Below are 24,424 nucleotides of genomic sequence, written 5' to 3'. Positions count from 1 at the left end.
CAAAGTGAATTACCACTTTAGGGGGAAAAAAAGAGAAACTAATTTGCCCTAAGTTTTTAACAGTCGATAAAGGCTTGCTCTACTAACCTCCCAGGGGCATTTTCATTTAACACGGGGAAGAGAATGCTTTAATTAAAAGAAATTCCCAGTGGTAGAATCTGGCATCGTGAGGTGGAGGAGGAGGCAATTTTAAGGAAGAGTCCTCCTGGAGTTCCCTGCAGGTAGCCAGTCCCACCTGGAGAAAACAGCCTGTCCTGCATGGTGAGGGTGACCTGGCGGCCTTTCCCTGTAGTGATCTCAAAGGGATTCTCTTTAGTCTGGAGATAAGAGCTTACAGCTGGGGATTCCGTGGGCCCCCTGGGGAGGGCTGACCAGGAGATGGGATTCTGGCTCTTAGTTCTACAGGGATCATGGACTCAAGAGATGCATGGAGCTACAGGGTTTCCGGTCCTAGCTGACATCTTCTAGGTGGTGATGCTGAAGTTCCAGAGGCAGGGACACCTGCTAAAGCTGGGAGCTCCAGCGCTATGAGAAGCAGTAGGATTTGTATATTTCTGGCTGACGTGGTCACTGACACAGAAGGAAACCCAGAAGTATTTGGGGGAGAAACTCCTCCTATTCTGGGACTTAGAAAGCACTCAGTTTTAGTCTTGACCGCGTGGTTGTTAGAAGGAAGGCTGAGTGGTCTTCTAGACGTGGTTCTATCAGCACGCCTGTCCCTAGAAGAAGGTGCTGTGGTAGCAGGAGGCTCAGGGGGAGAGAATAGCGTACTGTGAGGTCCCAGGGCATTCCTCTTTCTTGTCCCTGCGGGCAGTGCTTGAGACATCTACTCTCCTAAGTCCTTGGCTTTGGGGAGAGCTCACCTTCCCTTTCCATGTCCTCATGTCAAGGATGGTGGGGATGTAAAGTCCCACTGTGGTTGTGATCTCTTTACCCAACCATGTCCTAGACTGGGTAGTGCCAGGGCTGGGCATGGGCCTGGCACACGGGCAGCAGAGTGGCAGGTGGTCCTTAGCAGTGGATATGTGGGGTACTACTAGTGTCAGTGGAAGTCTAGTCTGAGAGAAAAGGTAAGGAAATGTTCCTGGAGGACAGGAGACGGTGGGTGGCATTTCGAGGCTGTGTGGTCTCTGTCTGGCAAATTTTAACTACAGGTCACTACCACCTCTGTGTGTGGTCTTCCTGTTATGGGTGGTGCAGTGGTGTGGCATGAAAATGAAAAAGAGGGCTTTCCTGCCCCCCAGCACAGCCTGTTAGTGGAACTTTTTAGAAGTTCTTCTAAGAAGAGGTTTCCAAGCAGCAGCTTGTTGAGTTAGGTTGCCTGGACAACAGGATGGACACATGCCTTGCTTTCTCTCTTCCCAGCTAGTGCTCAACAACACGCAGAAAATGACCCCAACCAGACCCAGTCAAACAGAACAGAGTCTCTGCTCTTCTGATCACTTTTAATGAAGCCAAGGGCAGCAGAATAATATACAGTGTGGTTCAGGTCACAGCATAGCAGGGGGGTCTAGCTAGTGATGACAAATCCTTTAGCGCTTTCAGTGATAATAAACAGCTCACCTGCGGCATGCATGCCATAGGTTTGCCACCACTGGAATGAGATAATTTCATTCCACATCTTGCGAAAAAGAATAATCTGTATTTCTTTATGAACACTATTCAAAAAAGAAAAACTTCAGTACATTTTGCAGGAACTAGAGACCCCACTGAAGACCAGTCACCCAGTGGGATAGCACAGGCAGTGTCTGTGGAGGGGGAAGGATTTCTTCACAGGCCCATCTTTGTTGTGGATGGTGCCAAGCAGCAACAAGGGAATGGGGTCGGCGGTGGCAGCAGTGTTTGGCAGTTCTTCAGCAATCTTCACAAATTCTGCGTTGACATGGTGGTCAGAGAGATGATGGGAACTTTCTTCTCCATGGGGTGGGAGAGCTGTCCTCCACTTGAAGAGGGGCAGGAAGGAGCAAAGGGACACAGGACCATACAGTCTTGCCCACCTGGGATGAGGAAGAGCAGAAGTCAGGTTGGGTACTATGGGGGACCAGGACTTTTAGGGATGTGATAGAGGTGGCTATGTATGGGCTGTGTACCAGGCGTAGACGGATCCTGGAATTCTTTGGGATAGTAGTGGACCAGGTTGCACTTGTCAGCGAGATGACTGGGGACCCTGAGGGATGTGGGCACAGAGACTCTGGCCAGGTTAGGAGATATGTCTCCTCCTACTGATCCAAGAGAGCCATGCTGGAGAGAGAGTACACAAGGAAAGGAATAGGGGGCCCCTTCATTTACACAGGGAATGAGGCTGGATAAAAGTGTATGGTATAAATGAGTCAGGTCTGAGTTTCTCTTTGCTTCTACTCATTAGCATATGGTCCTTGGGGTTACTTGACCTCAGTTTGTTCATTTCTAAAATGGGGAGTAACAACTGCTTTTCATACCTAGGAGACTGAAATGAGTGTCTTTTGGTATGTAAATGTTTTAGACAGCTGGTATTAACAACAGGAACTTGTAAGGGGAGGAAACAGTTTGGTGGGTCTAGATTTAGGATTTCAAAACAAATCCCTGTGGGGAGGTTTGTTCTCCAATTTTGGGCCCACCCTACCCCAGCTCCAGTGCCCTCTCACCTCAGCTGGACCACAGCCGCAGTGTCATGAGCAGGTTAAATCCAGCCACTTTCAGGAGGAAGATTCGGAGCCCCATCACTGTCAAGTTTTGAAGGTTCAGGTTCATATCTGTGAAACAGAGAGGCCAGACTGTCATGGGCATGTACAACAGAGACCTGGCCAGCTCCTTGTGATATGGGTGGCTTTCCCCAAAACAGGCTGCAGTGGGTGACTTCCTTTGAGTTTCTGTGCACTCATATTTGTGTGTTCCTCCAGGGTCAACAGTGTGGTGTTTTAAAACAAAAATACCAACTGGACTTGGTCTCTGTTTTATTTCTGAGCCCCCCTGGGGATGAGGATGGGGTAGATGTTTGGAATTTATCACCATAATCTCATGGGACTAAACCAACGGAAGGCAGACTCAGTAAGAACAGCTCATGTGGAAATAAGGGTAGGTGGCCAGGAGTGCTGGGAACTTTTCACAGACAGGACCTCTGCCTGCAGCCTGTGTGAGTTTCTTGAAAGAGGGCAAACCCCATGCCTGTGGAGGGAAAGTCCTGAGGGTGGCCTGGGTGGTTCAGAGCTATACCAAAGGGCAGGGTGTCAGAAATGTCACAGCTGGACACCCAGAAGCTCTCTTTGACTGTCCTGACCATGAAGCTATTAAAGGAAAACAAGCGGAGAAGTGAGCCACTGGCCTACTTAAAACTGGAGACTCATCCTCAAATGGAAAAGGCAATTAGATATGCTGGGAGGGATTCAAGAATGACCCCTGGCAGCTCAAAGCAGGCCTCGAACTGATGCTTCCGCTCCTCATGACTTTATTTCTAAGAAGCACTACCCTGGAGCCCTCCTCTATCCAGTTGGTGTTATTGTGATTCCCTCACCTCCCCAGTGAGAAGCAGAGCTGGGCTAGGCCCCTCTCTTACCTGTTTCAAAGCTTTCCTCTACCAACGTGGCATTACAGGGAAAGTCTAAAAGAAGAAACAAATTTTCTTAGCATCCAGAGTATACTGATTGTTCCACCCCAAACCTCCTGGTTGTCGAGCTGGTGAACACATTATGTACAGCCTTTCCTTGCTTCCTTGTGTTAAAGTCTGCAGGGACCTTCTGTGTGGGGCACCTGCTAGAGGGAGACACGGGCTGGAAGGACCTGGCAGGACCCTGCCTTCTGGGTGCTGTTTAATTCACTCAATAGAACTGGCTGTGCTAAGTATAAGTTGCACAGTGTGGGCCCCAAAGAACCATCAACATAGACTCTTTCCTTGGGTAGGTTCCAGGCTGCCCAGTAGGGCTCCAGCAGAGCCAGTGCAGAGAGGGACAGATACTTTCCAGTGATCCAAAGTTTTGATCCCTGTCCCCTAAATTTGTTCCTCTGTTTTCTCTATATCAGTATATGGGGCTATCGCTGATTCAGCTACTTGGGCAGAGAATCCAGTCACTTTCCTTGATGTTCTATTTTTCTTCCCATCTGTATAGTTCTATCTTCGAAACCCAAATGGTACTGGCCATTTGACACCCTGCTACCACTTGGTCCGGGCTGCCATCATTTCTCTGCTGCATTTGCTTCCTTTTTTCTTCTTCACCCTTTACCACCTGTCCTCCACACAGTAATCAGCTTGATCTTTTAAAAGAGTAACTTAGGAGTTGTTCTCCTGCTTGTATGAGTAGACTCACCTGAGCTGGGGTAGAACTCATCGTCTGGGAAGGCATCGGAACACTCAAAATTCGTTTTATTGCTCCAGGCCACAGCACCGTTGCTCTTAGAATCCAGGGACTTCATGTCTAGCACAGTTTTCTCAGTGTTAGACATTTCAGGCCCCATGAGTTCTGACACATTGCGATCAGAACCAAAATCGGTGAACAGGCAGACAGAGATGTCGCTGGATTTAGGATCTTTCAGCCGGTACACGGCAGGTTCCGTTTTATTAATAACTGCAGAACAAGAGGACCAGGTTAGGAGATGGTTTGCTTCCTTGTTTGCCCCAACCCAAGCTGGAGGCCAAATGCTACTGATGGATAAGAGTGGGCTCCGTGGGATGAGCCAGTCTCATTCTCAGGCTTTATATGGGAAATATCATTTTAGAAACCAGCTGCTCATGATAGACTGGGACTTAGGAACAGGCACAAGCCATGAGTCCTGGCCAAGAACCCAGAGAATGCTCCCACTGGGCTCTGCCTATCATTCTAGGAAATCAGAAATGCAGGCTACTTTACAATACTGTTCATTCTTCAACTAACAGGAACTTTCCCCAAACCTCAACAAGCCTAATTAGTAATAGCACTCTGGTGAGATAAAAGCAAGCAAAGGGGGAAGAGGAGGAGGAAGAAGAATAAGAGGAAGAAGAGGAAGAGGAAGAGGAGGAGGAGGAAGAAGAAAAGATTCAGCAAAGCAAACTATATATCTCCTCCATTTCTTCTGCACAGTGGCAGGAAATAGAGGTTTATGTTATGTTAGCCTTAAATTAGAAAATCTATACTATCACAAAGCTATTTAGTTCTCATTGGTAGTAGTTGTATCCGGAACGCAGCCCAGAACACCAGTGCCTGAGCCCTGGCTCTGCTTTTTCCTGGATATAAGGCCTCAAATGAGTCGTACCAGCCCTTTACTTCTCAGGAATTTCCTCTGTGAAGTGGAGATGTTGTCTCATCTACCTTTCTAACCAGGCTATTCTGAGAAACAAATGAGTATTCCTCCGTATCAAGTTATGCCTAATGAACTGCACGGCACTGAGCGCACGTCGGGAGCTGGAGCTGTTGAAATGCCAGAGTATCACCATGACACTGTACAGCAGAGTGATACAGTCACGGTGTCTACGCTTCATCCCAGGAAACAGGCGTGGCTGGAGGCTTTTCCTTTGTGCTGAGATTGATGCTTTCTTTAGTGTTTCTACAGGATTTTGTGTTTGTAATGTGACTCTCATTCCTTATTCTTTCTGACCTCCCCCTTTACAGGAGGAAGCAGAGGGTTGCCAGGAGTATTAACATGTTGGGGCCACCCAGTGAGTTTGCAGCAGGCCTGGGATTAGGATTTCCTGCCTCTGTGTTTCCCCGCTCCCACTGTAACACAAGCTTTCTCAGATCCCTGGGATGCACTCTGCTTGCTGAGCCTGCCAGGGTGGCCTTGGCAATGCAGACGTCCAGCTGTATCCAAAACTGAAGTGATCAGCCCTTGGTGTGGCCCCGGGATGCTGAGTCAAGGCAGAACTACTGGGGGTGAGGCCACCCTGGAGCAGCAGAGCTGGGGTGGGCTCACGGTCAGACACCCAGAGTTTAGATGTCCCTTCTTCAGTCTGATGAGGTAGTACTAGAGCTGCTTGATATTTCTAGCTCACCCCTCTACTTTTACCTCCATATACCTCTAGTACAGCCTCACCCTTTTTTCTTAAAATAAGAAATAAGCCACTTCTAATTTGGAGGTCTTTAGGGATCCATCTGCCAGAGCCCTGTGGGGTAGAGACACATCTTGTTTTATCCTGGCAAGAAAAATATATTCTACTACTGATAATATTAAAAGGTAGCCTTAGCAAGACTGGATCAGTTTTTCAGTGTGGAAGTAAGATCCTAACCTGTCATCATAATTCAAGACTAACCGCAGAAGCACATGTCTGAGTGCACTAGGCTTTCAAATCCCTGGGGGCACAGCAGTGATTGAAAGCTCCTTACCACTAAATCTGTGCTCTGCATTTAGGCGCTAGGAACCCAGAAGTGAGAGTGAGTGACAGAGATCTGGGGCCCATGGAGGCTCTGGAGAGAAACAGCATGAGCAAGGCCAGGGATTTAGCTCAGTGGTTCTGCCGCCTGCCTCGCAAGGGCAAGGACCTGAGTTCGATCCCCAGCACCGGAAAAAAAAAAAAAAAAAAAAAAAAAAAAAAAAAAAAAAAAACAACAGCGGGACCACCCCCGACAGAAAAAAAAAAAAAAAAAAAAAAAAAAAAAAAAAAAAAAAAGGAACCATCCCTGGAAAGGGCTGATCTCTCTCACTAACCATATCGTCTGCATTTCTAAATTGAATTATCAGTTTCTTGGTGGCTCTGGCCCTAATTTATAAATTCTCTTGAAGACGCTGGTATTCCTTTGCATTTCTAAGAAGATACCTTCTTTGCCTTGCTCTCTCATCTTTATTATCAGATGTGTTCACTTAGGCTAAAAGGCATGTGCCCAGTATCACACCTGCTTTCTTGTTAGTCTTTATGCCTAGAATTCCACTCTTTTCTCCCTGCACATGCAGGCTATACCAACCCTTCAGGGCTTACTGAATCCTGTCTACCACAGAAAATGATGGCGAACCTTTCAGAGACCGAGTGCCCAAACTGCAACTCCAAATCCACTTATTTATCACAGTTAAACCTGAACACTGAATACTCGGCTGCGGGGGCAATGCTGGGGCAACTTGGCTCACGTGCTGACAGAGAGGGCTCTGTGTGTCTGCTGTGGCCTGCACCCCATGGGTTCTCCATCACTGGTCTAGGGCAACTTTTCAGCCAGGAACTTTTCAGCCATCTGAATCTCCGTAGTGCCGACTGACATCATCCACGTTAAGGGTAAGACACTTTTCAGGTTGCTAATTATACAGTACTTCTGTACCTTTGGCTAGTCTTACACTATGTGGGGACAGGTCAGGTATCTATCTTAGGCTTCTTCCCACTTCGTCTGAGATCTTATAGAATAATAGCCACTTAGAAGGCATTAAAAATCCACTGCACAATTAAAGTCAAATTTTAATGTGTTTGACCCAGAGAAATACAGATAATATTCACAACTGGTAGGGATGCCTTTTCCCTTCCCAGGCTCTGTAAGACTATTCGTTACAACAACCACAGCCTCACCATAGTAATAATGGATACCCCCAAGGAAAGGATGAATGACACTGGCCGGAGAGGTTGTAAATGATTCCACCTGGGATGACTCACCAGCTATTATGGACACTTGGGTCCCTTCCCCCAGTATGAGTTTACCAGCCATTCCCCCAGTGTTCACACCACAGGTGACACCATGACAGAAACTCATGGGATCTAACTACTAAATAGGAGAGGCACTGATCTCCCAAAGGACAGTCACACTCCTAAGAGTTAGGTCTTCTGTTATTTTGCATTATGATCCCGTTTCTGGTATGTGCAGTTCTTTTCTCTTGCTCTATTCTGCTCCAGTACCTTGAGTTGAGGTTGAAAGTTCATGAGATTTCCATAAACCAAGAATTCAGTAATATCCCTTGTTCAGGGCAACAGGCCCACAAACTTATCATCTGCCTCCTTGTCTGTAAGGTCTCAGTCTAAGGGTAATGTCTCCAGAGGACTTAGTGGGAAGTGAGAGGATGTTCTGGGGACTGGAAGAAAGAACCACTTAGTATTCCAAGGGAGAGAATACCTGGGCTCAGATCAGTATCTTGGACAAAGGAGAAATACCTGTGAATTCCACCACTGTCCCACTCTACTTACTTGGCTGGATGCTCACTCTGGTCCCTGCTCCAAAGATTAGCCTGTTACCACTGCCATACCCTCACTGCAGGTTAGGTCTTTGAAGTAACCTTCCTGATGCTAATCTGCTGGAACCACTGGGCCTCATAGCACTGTCCCAAAATACTCTCGAGGTCTTGGTTTCTTAGATCTCCTGTTTCCCAAGGATGCTCTTCCCCTTTCTCTTTTCAACAATGTAAATTTCATTATAACAAGGCCATGAAAATAATAATAGTATATTAGAAAAGGGCGCACATGACTCCTTGCTATATGCAGGACATTGTCTTACACCATGATATAATGATTTGCTGTTGAGCTTGGAGGTTGTACTAAATGCACCTGTTGATGGTAGTGTCAGAATATCCCCCAGATTTGTCATCCTTTCTATTCATTTCTCACTCCATACTTTGTTATTTCATGTGACACTTGCCCTCTAAACAAGAGCCTGGGCCTAATGGGGTCCAACTGGGTAAGAGTTCATGACTCAACTCAATTCCAGAAAGAAAGGCTCTATGAGCAAGTATCCCCGATCTACGCTCCTTAGCCAATCCACAGAACTTAGCTACCTGCTGGAATAAAAGAATTTGTGCTCGCCATTAACACCATCCCCCCAAGAGCACTTAGCTAATTTCCTGGATGTTCAGATTATCTGGTGCTGATATTATTGGCTTCGCTTGAAAGCAGAGTATCTGGAACTCTTTCTATATTTCTGTAAATTATTCTGCTCAGATTTTCATGTACTCCATTGGCTCTTGTCACTTCTGACTTTCATATGAGAAGTAGGAACATCTTAGGTCACCGCGAGCACTTGGAAAAATGAAAATTAGTGCTTCACATATCCCCAAGTTTGCTATAAATCACTGCCTGTTGTCTAACAGACAATTCCTCAGTTCCTCTCACTCTGGTCAGTGGCACAGTCATACTCACGTAAGCACACAGACAGCTTGGTCCCTGCTCCAAAAGTCAGCTTACTGTAGCCACCAGATTGCTCACAGTGGAAGGATGCTTTACAGGAACTCTAACCTGGGTGGAACCACCTTGGCTGGGGCACTCACTACCTGCCCCTGCTTTCCAGTGTGCCTTTCTCCAACAACTAGAGAGAAAAGATGACTGCTCTGACTGGATCAGAAGACTTGGCTTTCTGTAATAGCTCCACCAACTTTTCCTCAGCCAGTCTAGAGCTGTCAGGCCTCACTGAAGGGCAGACATCCATTTTGGGTCCCAGTGGCTGAGGGTGAAGGTGGCCCCTGGAAGAGTGTGGAGATCAGTGCGAGATGGATCTGGAGGGGAGAAGTCACAGCCCAGTAAAACTTGGGAGAGTGTTTAGTGCAGCGACTGAGGCCCAGGAGGAGCTCTCCTTCCACAAAGCCACTTTTGTCAATTCTCCGGGGCACAGAGAGACTAAAATTGCCACAGAAATATCCACATAAAATGCATAAGGAGGGCGGCTTAACTGTGAAGGCTGTGAGAGTCAGAAGTGAGTTATGTTTGCAGCCGAAACTCTCTCTGGAGTTTCTAAGATTGAGGTTGACATTCATTCGTATGGGGAAAAAAAATCCTCAAAGTTTGAGAACAGTTTAGACAAGTACTTCTCAGAATTTCACAGAAACTCGGTCCTTCTAAATTTCTCTGCAAAAAAGGATTTTAAGCTCAAATAAGTTTGGAAAATGCTGTCTACCCTATTTCAGAACTGACAATATTAGCATTTTAAAGTCTTTGAGAACTCCTACAGAAATCCAGACCTTTTCAAACTTATTTGACCCAAGAACCCTTTTTTCTTAAAATACTCATTTGCCTCCATGGACTATATATATACATATATATATATATATATATATATGTATATATATATATATGTATGTATGTATATATATATAGTGCCTTCCTTAGCTCCAGGAAATTAAAATTCCATTCTAAATGCTAGTCTAATTTTACCCATTAAGTTTTCTGTACTCCAAATCTGTTTGTTCTTCTATTCACTCCTGCAGCCACAATTAGGGGCCTGACTGATGCTGATTATTTCTTTAATCATCACGAAACAGCTTTGTTTTATTTAGGCAATTGCTGAACACCTAGGCAGCTGAGCAGCAAATGCTCCTGCCACTGCCACCGAGAGCTCCAGGGCCGATCTGCATGCAGGCAACACACAGGTTCTGCCTGCCCAGCACTATGAGGAGCAGCGTGACTTGAAAGCCTTCCCCACGTTTGGCTTTTTAGTCTTCCTTTAACACACCTTCTTACACACGTGGAAGCTGTGTATGAGGTTGTGATCGAAAAATATGTTATCTGTTTAAATAAAAAAATTGTTACAGTAGAAGACACGTCGCCACTGATTAGTTACAACAACCACATTCTGAACACACTTATCCCATCGTTCTTGTCACCTTTGGAAGCGGTTTTGGAAGTCCTCTTCTGTGTCGTAGGTTGTGTGTTTTAGTAGTCTGGCCGCTACATTCTTCTAAATTGACCCTTAATGACCTTTCATGGTCCTTTGACTTGGGGGAAGAGCCAGAAGTTGCACGGTGTCAGGTCCGTGTGTGAGGCGGATGAGGACCACACCATAATGTTTTCACAAGCCTGTCTTTCTGCTGAATGATGACTGGCAGTAGCATTCATCGTATCTTCTATTGCACCTGGTAAAGACACTCATGAAAGAGGTCTTCCAGAACTGCTTTAGGAAGTAGCAAGAATGATGGGAAAAGTGTGTTTGAAGTGGGGGAATTGATGGCAATTTGTCTCTTATATAATACATGTTTTAATTTAAACATGTGTCATACTTTTCAATCATGACTTGTATTTCGAAGATGATTCTGATCCCAATGAGGAAAAGTTTTCTTAGACTACTGTTCCCTGTGTGGTCTCACAAGTGGAGACATAGACTTCGTAATCTGTCATTAAACCTCTCTTCTTTTTGCTTCTAAAACCCATCACAGCTATTGCAATTCTTATGTCCCTGGACTCTGTGAGGGGTTTCAGGCTTTGGTAAGGCACACAAATGAACAGATAAATACAGAGGGGCTTTTCCTCCCACAGAGAGAGCCTCAAGCTCCACATGCAACCTACGTGCGCTTACGTGCATGTGCGCTACGTGCGTGGTTGGGTTCTGTAATCTCCCTGTTTTAAGATCTAACAATGCTCCCCACTGGAGAATACTTGCTAATGTTTAAACCGATGCTTGCTCTCCAGCCAATCCTTCCTTGACTTTTCTAGCCAGGAGGAACGTTTTCCCCTCTAACGATCTTTTGTGCCCAGCCTTGTGCTGAGTTGTAGAGCTACGAGCAGGAAGGAGAGCGGGTCTTGCGTTTATAGAGGTGAGGGTGCTGTGGGGATGCATGTAAGTCCAGGGCAGTAGCATAGTAGGGTAGGCAGGCCTTCCTTTGTACCCCCATTGTGCCTCCACTGTAACCTGGGTGACCCTGGCTTCACGCTTTTAAATCTTGGAGGTAGAGACTGCATTTCCTTCTCTTCTCCTTTGCTTACCACTTTCCCTTTCCTTCTCGCCTCACATCTCTAGAATGGAATAGAATAGCTACCCAAGGATTATTTGTTGAATGCATAAATCCTCTAAATATCTTAGTTCATTTTAAATGCAGTCCTGCTCTCAATCTTTTTTGTTAGGGCTATTTAATTTATCTTAAAAGGTAGATCGATGCATGGTACCATTTCCCACACTGATTACTGTTTTCCTGACATTATTTAGGCTTTAAATTCTTCCTGTATTTTTCACCGGGGTATAGGGCTTTCTGAGGATGTGCCCAATGTCCGCTGTCTTTGGGAACTTTCATTTCATGAAACTAAATGATAACAGAAGTAAAAATTTCAGCATTATCAATCACAGCTCCTTTTCTGATAAAAATCCCTGGCAACCACAACAGTCTATCTATTTAATGATGACAAGGCCTACTCCCATTGGCAGTTACCATTAGATAATAATGTATTAAGCCAAAAGCTGAAAATTCAAGTCTTCACTTCAAATTCATGGAGAAACACGAAAATGTAGCTCAGGAAGTACTGATATGTCACCTAAGACAGCAGAGGAGGAACCATCCTCACAGTCTAAGGTCAGGTACTTACTTGGCTGGACCTGGAGTTTTGTTCCACTTCCAAAAGTGAGTACTCTACCACCGGTGTTTACACCCTGGTGCAAAGCAGTACAAATACCTGCCTTCTGACATCTGGGGCAGTTACCTGCAACCCCTCATACATTTAGAGCCGTCTTTCTTAGGAAACAAAGTTTTCAAACAGCTGACTCTACTATTGTGATGCTTTTTGATGCTGTTATCCTCTTCAGGGAGGTGTGTACCTAATACATTGTCTCCCTGAGTCTCTACTTCTCTCTCCACAGTACTTGTATTTGCCAACCCCACTCATGACTTCAGAAATGTTGAGTCGCTATGCCAAGGTCACTCACTGTAGCAAGAGGGCTCAGGACAGGCAAACCACAGGCCAAAAAGGTATCCTTTGAGGTGAGGGTCTTCCTTCATAGAATGTGGGAGGGGTGGCGGAAGCAGTGCAGTGATTTGGTTAAAATAAGATTCTACAGTCAGGTAGGTTGGAGTTAAATGATAGCTATGCCATTCCTAGCTGTGTGACATTGGGAAGGATGTTATCCTAAACCTCAATTTCCTTATTTGTAAAATGGCATAATATCAGTTACCTTTCAGGATGAATGTGTACTTTGGATGAGGACTTGTAAAAGGACAGAGAATGGCCACTGGGCCCTGTTGGGCATGTGATGAGTAGTGGCTACTAACAGGATGATTCTCAGCAGTGCTTACACTGTGGAAGGGAGAAACTTCTTGTAGCCAGACAAGACCCATCCCGCACCCCAAAGTTCCTCGGCATTCTGCCCTGCCTGGAATTACTAATCTAGGAGAAATATCTACTGGGGTCTGGGGGGCATGGTGGTACAGTCTCAGCCCTAGGGAATAGGGGAAGGGCTGATATCTTGGTGCCAAGAAGAAAAGCTCTACTTCAGAAATAAGATGTGACATAAAATTGAAGTCTCTTTTCTCAGAATTTGAGTATTTGTCCTCTAAAAGCAAAACCCTTAGCCAGCATAGCATCATCGTTTCATTAGATCTGACAGGAATAGTCACTACTGTTCAACAAAGGGCTCCTTTCAAGATGGAGCAGACCACAGCACGCTCTCACTCTTGTGATGCCCTTCCAGAAGGTTATCTATAAAACATCCTTTGATAATTTCAATGATACTCACACGGATGAACAATGAGGCTGGTCCCTCTTCCAAAGGTAAGTTTATAGTTTCCTCCTTGATACTCACAGTGAGGGAAGCCTTTGATAAATCTTATCTCCTGTTACCTCTCCACCACTGCCCCAGTGGGGTGGGGCAGCAATCCAGGGAAACACTAGTCAATCTCCTGGCCTCCCTGGACACCTTCGCTGCTGTCCTTAGAACCCATGGCTCCGAGGGCCTCAGACTCAGGGGCGCTGGGGAGCTCCTCGACCCCCAGTTATCCTGAGAAAAACACCACTCTCCTGTCTGCAAAGCAGCAGGGCAAAAACCTCCTACATCCTCACCTAAATCCCCAGGATCACTATTACCCCTGGTTCTTGGGGCCGATGCTCTGAGGGTCTCACTCTGTGTCTCTTTTATCAGATAGAAGCAAGTGGCTTCTGAAAGTGCCCCAAAGATGGAGGGAGAAGGAAATTTTATCTGATATTTTGCTGAAACTATCCAGATCTTTTGTCCTTGAAGCTCTCCTTGTTCTCATCCTTCCCTTTTCATAGCTCCCAGATGCTTCCTTCTCCCGCCTTCTTCCTACACCAGGCCCAGGTGTTTGATTTCTGCATAATTCCATCTGAGCAAGACCCCAAGCACATTTAGGCCCTTCCTGTGATTTTATCCTCTCCTCTTTACCACCTGGGAATAGGCCAAGGCACCCAAGGCCCTTGGATTCCTTTATTTCTACTGACCTTGACTCAGATATGGCTCTGTGTCTATGAAACCTTAGAACTACAGACAAAAAGTCACAACACTTTCCATAAAACATCTAAAAGACAGGAGAAATCAGAACTCCTGCTGCCTACATCAAAGAGGAAAAACTGAGGCTCACAGCAATCATCGTTGGGCCTACTGTCCTGAACCAAGGCAGAAACTCAGCCTTCAGTCCCCAGTCCTTATGTTCTGCTGGCTCTCAGCATATCTCACACTGAGTCTGAAGGTCGCATCGGCAAAGAGCTGGGACTTGCCCTGCTCTGTGCTGACCCTCCACACGAGGCTGCCCCTGAGACATGAACAAAGCGTCCCCAGGGTTCTTTCAGCTCTCTCTTCTGTGGTCGTTCCCTCAGGGGACAGAACAGAATGGGAGTGTGGTCAGGGGAAGCCAGGAGAGGGGGAGGTGGAAGAAATCAGGGTCCACAAAAATTTGGGACGTTGTTCATTTAAGATCCTTGGGTGTGGGACGGACGAACAATACAAACTTTCCTCCCCTCCCTAGTACCAGGGCGGCCCCTGGAGGGTAGGTAGTTCAGAGACAATCCCAGCTCACTTACTTGGTCGGACAACCACTTGGGTCCCCTTTCCAAAAGTTAGTCTCTTGTTACCATAGGTACACTCTGAGTAAGTGCATTACAAAAAGGTCCTGGGTTTGAGTATCCGCTCACGAGGACACAGCCCCTTATCAGATAGCTCTGAAAAGTGACACACAGAAACAACTAATCCGGAAGTGTTTTGTGTAACGGGTGATTGGAGGACCCCTCCCTAATAGGAAAAACAGCATCAGCCCTCAGTTCCTTCACAGCCTTCATTTTCCTCCTCACAGTCACCAAGGAGCATTGTCTCTGGCCATTTTTCTTCTGGGAAAAACAAAGTCTTTATAAAATTCGTGTAGCTTACTGCTTCCTACGTAGTCCTGGTGGGTGTGAGTGTTTCTAAAGATACCATGGAGCAGGCGGATGTTTTCCCACCTCACTTTCCATGCTTGAGGAGAAGTTCCTATTTTCTTGGGGATACGTTCAAAAGCGTATCTTTCACTTCGCCAGAAAGAGTAGAAACAAGAGCATTTCCAGCCCACTGCACTAGGATGCATGCTAAAAACATGTCTCTGTGTGACTCAGAGCCACTGTGCCCCCTCTGGGACTGAGCAAGAGTCCCGGGCGACTCATGCTCCAGTCACTCATGTTTGTGTCCTCATCTCACTCAGAGACGCTAACTGCCAACAGGGCCTTTTGTTCTTAAGGAAGTCAGACATCTCAGCATAGAACAGACTCGAATCCATTCCCAGAAACATACGTATAGGCTGGAATCCTATTCTCTGCCAAGGAGTTGGGAGGGTCCATCACCCTGTCCAGTTCACAGGGCTCCCGGTTCTCCCACTCCCCATCTTCACACAGGCGCACACAAACTTGTCTCTGATAAGACTGGAAGCTCCTGTGAGCAGCGGCCATATTTCAGGCTTGCCTCTTTTTTTTTTTTTTTTTTTCCCTTTTCTTTCTTTTTAAGCCAACTATAGTCCCTCGCTTGTTGATGACACCCAATAATCATCTAGTGAGTTGAACGCACTTTTTCTGTGCATAATTACTGGGACAAGGAGGCCAGTTTTGGAGAGGTCAGAAGCCAAGTATACTCTGAGTAAATGTGAGCTGTAAAATCTAAATGCTTAGGCAAGGAAAAACCAAGGAAGCATTTCTAAGGGAGATAATAAGGAAACAGTACAAGAATCAAAACATCACGAGGTTTGTGTTGATCCTCAGCAGAGAGAGGGAAACTAAATAAAAGAATAAAAAAAAAAAAACCAAAACAAAAACAAAACCAAACTTGGACTCCAAGGAAGTGAACATTTTTCTCCCAATATCTTAACAGCAATTTTCTTTAAAGGTTAAAAAGAATAATGATGGCAGAAAATCTATACCCTCAGTCAGCAGGACTATTGTGATTAATACCAAAACAGTAATAACAAGAACCCACTACATTCTAGAGTAATGGCTATACATATAAATACACAAATGTAAATCCAATATTGGGGTAGGCTACCCATTTCTGGAGTTCTGACTTACTTGGGTTGACAAAAAGTTGTGTGTCAGTTCCAAACATGAGCTTCTGAACGCCTGTGTTTCCACACTGACATAACTCTATACAAAATGGTACCCTGTGCCTGGACCAGCCTGGGATTCACCCACGACACTAAAGTTTCTTATTGTGTTCCTGCCTCTGTGTGCATACACCAAAGTGGCGGGAAGCTTACAGTTTTACTATTAACCTTCATTTTCCCCAGACCATTGGAAGATGATGACAAGAAATAAGGCTGAATGCACAAGAGGTGGGTTCTGTATATAGAGGATTATATAGAAATATCACTGTTATTCAGAATGAAAAGTCATTCATGTAAGGACAGAGTTTTAATTCTAGTCAGGAGCTAGGGGAGTTTTATCCATGCATATTTACTAAAGGTTTGTTATGTTTCTTGCAGGAATGATGCTAATGGATACCATTTAACACACAACATTGTTATTGTCCGCTTATCTTCTTATTTAAGCAGCAAAGTGATGCCTCCCTCTCCTCAAAAAACAAAACAAAACAATGCAAACAGATGTCCCTCAATTGTAACACGAATCAGGTTATTTTATGGAACTTACTTGCATTTACCAATAGTCTTGTTCCTGTTCCAAAAGTAAGTTTGTAGCTTCCAGTATTTCCCACAGTGATTTGTCCTGTGACAAAATACTCTACTTCTTTCACCTTCCATTTTTATTACACGCCTGGGGGAAGGTCCAGGAAGCCTGCAATAAGGTGCTAGTAGTAAGAGAATTTTAAAGTACTCTTTAGTAAAACCTTCTTGGTATTTTCCTATTCACGAATTAATGTTACCACCTATTATTCACAGAAGGTTAGTTCTCCAAACTGTAGTCACAGAATAGGGTCCAGGACGAGACCCCCAGGTCTTAGTTCCAGCCCTAGTTCTCACTGACTTTACAATATGGGATAAATAAACCAATCCCTCTGGGTCTTAATTTCCTTACTGGAAAAGTGAAGAGTGCTGAACTAGGATGATTTCTAAGCTCCTTCTTAGAGCTAAAGTTCAATGATGCAGTATCTATGGAGAGAATACATAAATTCCATGTACCATACTCACTGTGATTGACAACACCTGCATTTCTAAGCAAATCCTGGCATACAGTCTGAGACAACAGGTATTAGAAAGAGCAGGGCTTTGTGATCAGGCAGGTAGACCCAGATCTGAATCTAGGCCTTTTTATTTGCTAGAAGTGGAATCTCAGGCACTATCTTCTCCGAGACTTAGTTTTTCCTTCTGTACAATAGGATGCTCCTCTCTGCTTTACAGATTTGCTTGAGGATAAACAATGCTCTATGTTATGCATCTAGCATCATGCCCACACACTGGAGCCCCTGAGATAGCAAGTAATAGTTCTAGGTTAAGTCAGATAATTGATTAACAAGGCTATTTCTGTAAGGTTGCAGAATTTGTTTATGAAATTTTGAAGTGAGTCCATATCCTTGAGTCAGATTCTGAGTGTTTCGACCCCTCTCTCTCCTGGAAAAGTCTGAGGAACACAGAGGGGGCACTGGCTTGTTAATATCAAACATCCAGTTGGGGCCAATTCAAACCCAGCCCTCTGGGTGAAGCCAGAAGCCCTGAGGTCCTTTCTCTATGCTTCACTACTCTTCTTGGACAGTGTTTAGTGTAAAAGGAATGTCTCGTTTACAGAGTGAACTGGGTATGACTTATTGGGGTGTGGATAAAAAGACTTGAATATCACCCCCAAGTGCTCCTCCAAATCAATGGCAGTGGAAGTAGGAAGGGTCTATTAGATTGTGGTCACGCAATTTCCCATTCTTCTAGCTTTTTCCCTTTATTGGGCTTAACTTAGCTCAGTTCTAGTGTTAAAAAGCCTAATGCTGGATAGAGCCTCTGTCAGCCCCAAGTCTTGGGAAAAGTCTTAGTGGTTTACTAAATTCCACCCAAAAGAAAGGTTCAGGCTCATATAGTCACTGAATACTTCACTAATTTATCTCCAGGTCACACTTCCTAATGCTTTAGCATTAGATTACATTTAATTAAAAGTCAGATATAATGAGGGGACAGGGATTTAGCTCAGTGGCACTGTGCTTGCCTTGTAAGCTCAAGGTCCTGAGTTCGATCCCCAGTACCCCCCCAAATCAGATGTAATGACAAAAGCAATACCTCCTTTCCACCTGTCCACCGATACCAAAGCACATTTTGTAGTTACCATAGTATTTGACACTTACTCAGTTTCACTGTCAGCAGGGTGCCTGTCCCAAAGACAAATTTGTTTCCTGCTCCCGAGTCCCACAGTGTGTGAGGCCTCACACTAAACTCCCTTCAGCTGTTCCACCCCTTCTGTTTCACTCTAATGAGTGAGAAAACACTCAATATCAGCACAGCTACTGGACATGACATATTCACAGGAGAAAAATATTCCCACTCCTCTGGATGGATGGGATAAATTCATAGGCCACTGGTAATAAAAGGGCCAGAGAGGTCATTGAGACACTTCTCCATTTATAGATGGAAAACAAGGCTCAGAAGCAAGACATTTACTCTGAGTTGCATTGCTAGTAGGTAGCAGAGATTCAAACACAGATTTCTTTGATTCTCAGTCTAGTGTTTTACACTTTTCATTGCATAGTTGAGTGTCTTGTGTCATTTATTTTATTTTCTTCTTCCCTGTGGCCTGGAAACTGATTTCATTGGGTGCTTAATTTCAATTAAAGAAGGACTTACCCAGCACTGTAAAAAAAATTTGTATTGTAGGATATGCAACAGCCTTCATTTTTAATGAGAGGATATTCTTAGTGGTATAAGATCTCTGTAACTGCGTGTGTCACACATTGTCTAAGACTGTATAGCTGAATGTGGGATGCGGAGGGAAAGAGGAATGTGAAGGACGCCAGGGAAAGACCACAGTCTAGTCCTTACACGGGAATCTGGGCTATTTCTGGACAAACTGCATTTGTCCTAATTGTCTAGGCTGTTAGTCTGTACTCCATTCTGACCTAATGACTGTGCTTCGCTGTTATTTCCAATTCTTTAGTTACTTTTAGGTTTAGATGAAAAGCCCATGGAGGCTCAACTTTAAATTCAGTAAAGATCAACTGATAAACAAGGCTGATGCAATCCTTGGGGGTAAAACAGGGTAAGTACCTTCAGAAGCCTTACACCAGACAGGGGAAATTAAGAGGAAGGGGGTTAGCATTTACCTGGAGAGACGAGGAGCACAGTCCCTTTTCCAAAAGTGAGTTTGTTGTATCCTGTATTCACACTGTAACAGATCTCTATACAAAAATGGCTTGCAGTGCCAGGCTTTTTAACCCATGATCTGACAGGGAAGGGTGAAGAAAAAGCATCATATGGAGAACTTAAAACGAGCCAAATGGATTAACAATCTCCACACATCACCTTATTCTGGCCACAACTGGGCCATGGGCTCAGACATCATTATCCTTATTTGAGAAATGAAGAGCTGGTGACATGCGCCTAAGTAAGCTGGGCCAGCCTTGCTATTGAAGGCACCAATACCCTGGGCACACATGACATTTTAAGAGGGCAGATAAATCCCAAGAGGAACTGTGACAGAAAAATCCTTCTCTTTTGCCTTCTAGAGTGGGACAGCAGCCCGTGCTGGACTTCATTCTTTTGCCAGAACTAGACACCAGAGCTCTAGTAACAGTGACCCCCAAACCTCCAGGTGACCCTTCATTACATGACCATTTCTTGATATTTTACCCTCAATATTTCTGTTATCCTTTTGATTCCCTCCTCACCAGGCCTGATTAGCAGTCTGGTACCTCTCCCAAAGGACCACTGATAGCCTCCATCCTTCCCAGTCGTTTCATATTCAGCCTAAAACATCCACAGCACGTACATCTGTCTTCTACCTAGAGATGTGGGTGGCCCTTTCACTTACAAAGGAAGCTACATCTTAACTTTAAAAAAAATTTGAGCCATTTGACTCAAATCTGGAGCATTTATTGTTAAAATGAAGTTTCCACCTACACAACTCTGGTCTATTACCACCACACTCATGATTTTCAACTCTATTTGTCCAACAGATTCTTTTAGCCTTTCTTTCATTTCCATGAAAGTTATCAATTTTTAGATTCCTGCCGTACTGTCTCCCCTAATTTTACCTTCAATCAATCTGAAACTTTATGGAATAGTATTGTGATCATTATGAGTGGCAGCTTCTCACTACCCTCAGTGAACTCATTTTGCAAGCCCAGCAACTCCATGGTGGCCTGTTCTGCTCCCAGAGCCAAACAACCCTCTGATGACATGCCACCCATCCTGCTTCAAATTTTGTAATTTTGCTATTTACACTTTGCAAAGCTCCTGTTTTCCACTGGCCTTACCACCAAAGTCTTTCTGTTATCCATTAAGAAAGAACACAATTTGAATAGAATAAAACGATCATGAAAGGGAAGGCCTATGGTATCCCTTGTATGTTTCAAATGTTACCATTTGGGACAAGACAACACAGGAAGAAGAAATACTTAGGAAAATACTTAGGAGATGGACGCACTGGCGATGACCTGGAGTTCTGTCCCAGTTCCAAAGGTAACAGTTTGGTAACTTCCAGAATTCACACTGCAATGCAGGCCTTTACAAAAAAAAAAAAAGACTTCCTTTCCTTTGCCATTATCTTTTGGGCAGCATTCAAGTCACTATTCTTCCATGGAGGATAGAGTGCTTTTTTCTAAAGGCTATGGCTACAGATCCACATGAAAACAGTCACGGAAGGGTGGGCACGGTGGTGCAAGCCTGTGATCTCAGCACTTCGTAGGCTGAGGCAGGAGGATTGCTATGAGTTTGAGGTCAGTGTGGGCTACATAATGAGATCAAGGTCAGCCTGAACTACAAAGTGAGATCCTGTCTCAAAAAACTGAGGGATGGCAGTGGGGGGAATCCTATATAGTCTTTTTATAGTCAAAGAATTCTAATATGTGATTCAGCTTTTTTTGCTCCATAGGCAAATGCTGTTTTACATGTGTATAGCCCTTAAGAATTTACTATTTTTACATACATTAACTTATTTCATCCTTAAAATAACGTGAATTTATTATTTTCACATATATTAACTTATTTCATCCTTCAAATAATTTATGAGGTATTATTAAAGATTTTTATTTTATAAAGAACCCATGGCCCAAGTTTAGAAGAGTTGGAAGTATTAAGCCCAACCTTCTTCCTCTTTTTATCTTTTTTTTTTTTTTTTTTTATTTTTTTTTTGGTGCTGGGGATCGAACTCAGGTCCTTGTGCTTGCAAGGCAGGCACTAGAAGCACTCAGCTAAATCCCCGGCCCCTTCCTCTTTTTCTAGGATCAACTCTCTGGGTTGTTTCTGGCTATTATTATTACTATTATTATTATTGCTATTATTTTTGTTACCAAGGTTTGAATGTGGGACCTTGCACTTTCAAGGCAGGCTGCAGAACCACTGAGCTAAATCCCCGGCCCTCTGGCTATTATTTTTGATTCACCTACATGACTATTTCTCTCTCCACAGCTAGCTTTTTCCATGGCCTATGCCATTGCTTTAACATTTCTTCTATATCCAAACTCCTTTAAGTCTGCAAAAACCATTAATTTCTTGACACGTGGGCCTTACAAATACTGTAGTAAGTTCAGTGGCTTCAGTTGCTGCCACCTTAAGCCTCTTGGTTTAGTGACATACTGCATACTTACTAGGTTTTAGTGATAATCTTGTCCCACTCCCAAAGATGAATGTGCTATAAATCATAGTACCATACTGCCTGACAAAATTACTCCAGCTATGCTGATAAAAGATTAATGTGATTAGCACGCATCTATCCTCCCTCATGGGGGATCTGGGGGGGATTTTGCCCTTTTGATTGCTGAAATAAAGGCTAAGCCATGGCATTAAGCCCACGAAAGCCTCTTTTTGGGATATAATAGTAGTGGTATGAGAGAAGTGGCAGAAAGAAGGAGTCTAAGTGATATTCTCTAGACAACTCTGAAACGTATTCCTTTCAAAAAGATTTGCAAAATATCACCAAGTAATCTTGTTTTACTAGCCAAAGAATATCATCTATGACCCTCATTTTTACCTGGGACTCAACACCTGTACATAATCTCATTTTACAATGTTTAGTAAGCTACTTATAGGTAATCTTTCTTTCCTATATCACTTTATTTTTAAAAATTCATGAGCATAGAGTGGGACATGGGAGAGGGTTGGAGTATTAGAGATGAGGGGCAGCTTCCACTTTTCCGTTTTGTTTTAATGGCTTTTCTCACAAAATCCAGGTCTCCTTGACTTAAAGAAAAAAGAGCCATTTAGTCACCTATGCAATATAAAAAGATGGGATAAATATGGGCATTATGATAGGGCCAGGGATACAGCTCAGCATTAGAGCACTTCTCTAGCATGCATAAGGCCATGGGTTCAACTTCCAATACTGAAAAAAGTTACCAGGTACTTACTGGATCTCACTGATAAGGTGGTTCCCTTCCCAAAGATCCATGTGCTTCCTGTCTGGTAGGCACAGTGAATTGAGGCTATGCAAATACCTTGTGTGCCTGCTCACTCAAACCTACCTTACATACAACTATAATGAATGGAAACTGGAATTCTGCCCTTGCCCTTGGCCAGTGAGTTTTCAGTGTTTGGATGTATAGCACCAAAGCTCTATAATTTTGTGAGAAGAAGAAGCAGTTGGTGGGTGGTCCTTTATTTGCTCAGTAACTTTTCAGTGAACACTAGACTAGGCAACGAGGAGACAGTGAGAGTCTCCCAGACATCATCCCTGTCCTCTTAACATTCATAGTCTGGAAGGAAGAAAACAATAAACAAATACATAGCTAATATGATGTCAAAGGACGAAACTGTAGGAAGGACAATGAGGCTGGGTAACGGCATAGAGAACATCCAGGTGGTATTTACATTTCATGACTCCTTAAGATTGGCTTAGGTAGGAAAGCTCTCTCTGAGAAGGTGACGTTTGAAGTGAAGTCTAGATAATTATCACTCTCATTTATAGATAAGCAAATGGAGGCTAAAAAAATCAAATCACAGTGTGCCTATGACGGACACTCTGACCATGCCTCTTTGGCTAACATACTGGATATAAATATAACCACGTAAAGGTGTGGCTCTGGCCATCAAGGGCACGGAGATTGTAGAGAGAGCCAGGTGGAAGAGAAGACGCCATCTCAGCATGGATTTCTCTGATGAAGTTGGCCGCTACACTAGGGAGATAAATTCTATTCTGCTCCCTGATTAAGCTTGAAGACAAGGCAGACTACTACCTGGAAGAATAAACTCTTCTAGTATTTAGGATGGTAGGCAATCCATGAATGTTGGACAAAGGGAGGGCATTTGGCAGCCTACTTAGATTTCCCAAAAAGCGCACTACTGGTCTCAGTAACTAATTGAATTCAGAATTCATTGCAATACTTACTAAGATTCACTTTTAACATGGTCCCTCTTCCAAAAAACAGCTTCTGGGCACTTGATGTTACCACTGTGATCTATGTCACCACAAAAAAGCAAAGGGTGCTTCATTTTCAAGCGCAAGAATTCTCCCAGGGCTCTTTTGCTCGGATGAGATCTAATCTAACTCTAAGCAAACTCAAGAAAAAACAGTAAACTTATCTAGTCTCTAAAATGTTAGGAAACCTCAGGAATCATATAGAACACATCTAGACCTCATGTTTCTCTCTCCAAGTAATCTCAAGGGTTGGAAGATTTCCAGGGAAAGTCTTGGTCTCCAGCTCTAATGTTCCTTCTCTCCTAAGTAGAAAGGTCACCTTTTTCAAAGCTCAATCCTTCCTCTGCCATTGCCAAAGTTCATTACACTTGTGTACCTATAAATTTACCCCCAATAGAATTTTTCATAAAATCATGAATCATCTGGTACCTGTACTTTTCAAGGAGATGCCACACACGTTATTTCATTTGAGTCTAATAGAGTCCCTTGAGTTAAGCGGGGCTGGAACCATAATCTTCATGTTACAGATAACTGAGTCTTAGAGAACCCCAGACATCTGTTTATGGCACCATACAGAGCAGGTGCCTGAGCTTGGGTCTGCACTATCTTTTGGCTCCCAGTTGAATAATTTAATAATTTATTTTATGCACCTGCATGTATTAATCCCATCACCTTATCTTTCAAGTACCTCTCCTTTCCTATTCCCTCTCCTGATGAGACAAAACCCCTCAAACAAAAATACCAAACCCAAATCAATATGGCCCCCTTAAAAAACACTACCAAACCCTCCAGCTCAATTCTTTTTTAGAACAATGTCTTTTTAATCCTCGCACACTTTCTGTGAGCCAGGAGATAAGGGTTACCAATATTTCAGCTACATTAATTGGGAAAAATGAGAACTAGAGGAGATAA

At 44.0% G+C, this 24,424-nt stretch overlaps 1 gene segment (V, D, J or C); it reads right to left on the bottom strand.

Moving 5' to 3' along the window:
• Nucleotides 1–1,435: 1,435 nt before the first annotated feature.
• The window catches only part of LOC104871741, a 445,981-nt gene continuing 422,992 nt past the window's right edge, over nucleotides 1,436–24,424 (bottom strand). The window contains 4 exon segments of the C gene segment in view: nucleotides 1,436–1,997; nucleotides 2,625–2,732; nucleotides 3,533–3,577; nucleotides 4,281–4,538. Of these exon segments, the coding sequence occupies nucleotides 2,626–2,732; nucleotides 3,533–3,577; nucleotides 4,281–4,538 (410 nt within the window).

Source organism: Fukomys damarensis, unplaced genomic scaffold (assembly GCF_012274545.1).
Source record: "Fukomys damarensis isolate Sample0158 unplaced genomic scaffold, DMR_v1.0_HiC HiC_scaffold_17, whole genome shotgun sequence".
Classification (NCBI taxonomy): domain Eukaryota; kingdom Metazoa; phylum Chordata; class Mammalia; order Rodentia; family Bathyergidae; genus Fukomys; species Fukomys damarensis.
Note: the sequence above shows the minus strand (reverse complement) of the source record. Positions and strands in the feature narration are given on the sequence as shown.